Genomic DNA, 3368 nt, shown 5'->3' with positions numbered 1-3368 from the left:
GTTTTCTCAGTCAGACCTCTGGAATTGGAGATCTTGTTTGTTGAACAGATTGTAGACCAAAAGCTAGGTCAGAGCTTTTTGCTTTTGTTGGTGGTGGTGGTCTCAGGATGCTTACTATCTAGAACTGGTCGTAACTACCAGTCATCTGTTTATAGCAATCTTGGTTTTTGCACAGATCGAAGGGTGACATGTCTTCTCATTTTGTCGTATCATTGGCTGGTGAGGAAGGATAACTTGTTCTTAGAACTAGTTGTTTCCATTTCCTCGTTGTCAGGTTATCAATTTAGAACTGGCATTAGCAAGAATCTGGAAACAACGCAAGTGCCCGAGAACAGATGAGTAAATAAAGAAACTATGGTAGATAAATCTAGGAAACAAAACACATGACAATAATATAGGAAAGGCTCATGGTAAACAAATGATAACTGAAATGAAATAAAGAGATATACATGATTATCCTCAAGAACATTGTTGCAAACCATGATACTGGACTGGGAAACTAGAGTCAGATGAGAGGGAAAGTAGTATATATATATGTATATATATATATACATATATATATACATATATATACATATATATATATGAGAGAGAGAAAGAAAGAGAGAAGGAGTAAAAGAATGTGTCTGTCTTAAAGGCAGGCTATGGATGCTGAAGCGGAGGTCTAATGGGAGAAATTTTGGGTGGTAAATGAACACTTCTAAAGAGAAAGGTGTGGGAACCATGTATGATGGACACACAACTATACTTTTTAATTTTTATTCATGAGGATTTGATAAGAAAACACATAAAATTAAAATAGAGTGAATCCAAAATATCTACATAAAATTTCTGATAATATAGACCAAGGAAGTGACAGTGCAAAGCTTGTCTGAAGGTTCTCTGAGAGTAGCATGACCTGTCTGTCTAATGTCCAGTAGAAATTTCTCTACTGCAGAGTTCAGGACAGGTTGTGGCTCATGACCTCAAAATTTCAGTGTTCGCACTCTTGAGAGTTAAGCTTAGTAAGTCATTTGCTTCTTCTATATATTGGACTAAGATTCAACTATAATTATTCTCCCTTCTGAATATGCAAATACACTTCTGCCTATTGAAATAAATGCAGAAATTTTTGTGTGTAAGTATATCACAAGTCTTCAGCTCAATTCACTACCGTGGCTGTGTGAGCACATCCCTCACTATGGAATGGCTATGGAAAATCCTCTTCCTGCTCACAGTGGCCACAGGTAAGGGTCCCAGTCCCTGGAATGAGAAGGGAGCTAGGCCCAGTCAGGGAAGTCCTTCCAATCCAATCTCTGCCCACAGGTGTGGACTCCCAGAAGCTAGTGCAGTCTGGGCCTGAGTTGAGGAAACCTGGGACATCAGTGAAGATCTCATGCCAGGCATCCGGATACACCTTCACAAGCTACGATATAAGCTGGGTGCAGCAGCGCCCTGGACAAGGGCTTGAGTGGATGGGATATATTAACCCTAGTAGTGGTGGTACAAACTACGCACAAAAGTTCAAGGGCAGAGTCACCTTCACTGCAGACAAGTCCACCAGCACAGCCTACATGGAAATGAGAAATCTGACGCCTGAGGACACAGGCACATATTTCTGTGCGAGAGACACAGTGTGACAATCCACATCCTGACTATGTCAGAAACCTGAGAAAGAAGCAGCTGTGCTGGGTGAAGAGGTTAGAGGAATGCTTAGGCCTCTTAACTTCTTCCTGCAGAGTTAGGTTTCTGGGATTTAGCAGGAGGTGTCAGGCTCAGTATTCATTTGAAAGTCTCAGTATATCCCTTTATCATTAAGCAATAACCAATAGAAACACAGTATTTTTCTAGACTCTTGTATTCTTACTTTTTTCTTCAGAATTGTCTGCTGGATATTTTCAGTTGCTAACAGAATAATCACATGTAGTTAATTTATGTGTGATTGCATGTTCTTGTACTGTAGGTCTTAGCATGCAGCAAATTATTACTGTTTACTCAATGTTTATACAAGCATTATTTAAAATTTGTGTATAGGAAAAGAAATTAGCAAAGGCCAATGTTCCGTTTTATTTGTACTTGTGTAAAAAAACAAGGCAGGAAAAACCATATATGTGTGAAAAATAGGCAAATTTGAATTGGGTTACATTTGAGGATGCCACTTTTTAGTTCTTCCTGTTTTTTGAGTTTGGGAGAGTTACTGGCTTAGAACTGTCTTCATTGGGCATCCCTGCTGTGAGCCAAATTTTGTTTGCAGTCTACAGCACCTGCAAACAAATCCTTCGTGGAGTTCGGGAAAAATTCCACGGGAAAAGGTGGACACGCGGAATGGCTAATGACGGAAATATATTGTAGAAATAAATGAAACCACACAGAATACGTGGGGACTCGCGTTTTCAAGGAACAAACATTTATTTTTTAAGCTGGCAGCTTTTAAAAGGTAAAGGCAGGAAGGCAGATCCAAATTCTAGGCATCAAAGAGGCTGGGAGAAGAATGAAGGGACTTTGGCTTAAATTAGCATTTTAAAGAGCTGATGCTGAAGGTGAAAAGGCAGCTTGTAATTATTATGGAAGTTGGAAGAGTGAGGAATGTTTCAGAGTTTCGGGGGGAAAAGTGAAAATTACTTTGTTTTGAGCTAAGTTATGGAAAAATCTGTTTCTTGGCGCCAAGGTAGCAAAAATTACAGGGAGCTGTTAAATGGGAGATTTTTGGCGGGATTTGTACTGTCCTAGAAAGAATTTACTAAGGCCTGATTTCTAATAAAGGTTTAAAATAAAGAGAGAGATAGTTATAGCCACTATTTAGAATTATTGCCAAACCCTCCACGCAATGGGTCAAGTGATTTTGACTGCTCTAAGTGGGCCTTTTTGGCAAATAATTCCTTTTCAGGAGAGCACTACACTTTGGTGTGTGCTTCTCCTGAGTGGGAATGTGGCACATCCCTATTTTAAATTGGAACTGATCCTTTTACATTTGGGATCTACATGACAAAGTCACTGTATTTGCAACTTAAATTTGGATCAGTGCTATTTCTAACACAGTTGTGTAAAATTCATTCATACCTGGAGTAATATCTTTGCTCATTTTTATAAATTCTGTGCAACAGCAGGAGTTTATTTTCTCTGATATTAATTCCAGGTGTTGGCAAGATCATCTCCTGTAGTATTTGTGAAGCACTGGTCCATGAGCATATTTGTATCTCCATAATCTTGAGCTGAAATTCTGCATTAAATAAATGAAAGTGGGTTTTCAGCTGCCTGAGACTAGATTTCATCAGTATTCCTGCTGGTGATCCTGCCTGCTTCAGAGGTGGATCAGAATGTACACACACTGATTCCTGCTGGTTTCTGCCGGGAGTCAGAAGGGCACAGAAGCCATCTTGGGCCATGTA

General features: G+C 39.4%; 1 gene segment (V, D, J or C); it reads left to right on the top strand.

Moving 5' to 3' along the window:
* The first annotated feature begins 1180 nt into the window (after positions 1 to 1180).
* Positions 1181 to 2965, top strand: LOC126015882 (immunoglobulin heavy variable 1-18-like). The segment is given in 3 exon segments: positions 1181 to 1226; positions 1306 to 1613; positions 2867 to 2965. Coding segments are annotated over 3 exon segments (453 nt in total).
* Positions 2966 to 3368: the final 403 nt, after the last annotated feature.

Source organism: Suncus etruscus, chromosome 8 (genome assembly GCF_024139225.1).
Source record: "Suncus etruscus isolate mSunEtr1 chromosome 8, mSunEtr1.pri.cur, whole genome shotgun sequence".
NCBI classification, from domain to species: domain Eukaryota; kingdom Metazoa; phylum Chordata; class Mammalia; order Eulipotyphla; family Soricidae; genus Suncus; species Suncus etruscus.
Note: the sequence above shows the minus strand (reverse complement) of the source record. Positions and strands in the feature narration are given on the sequence as shown.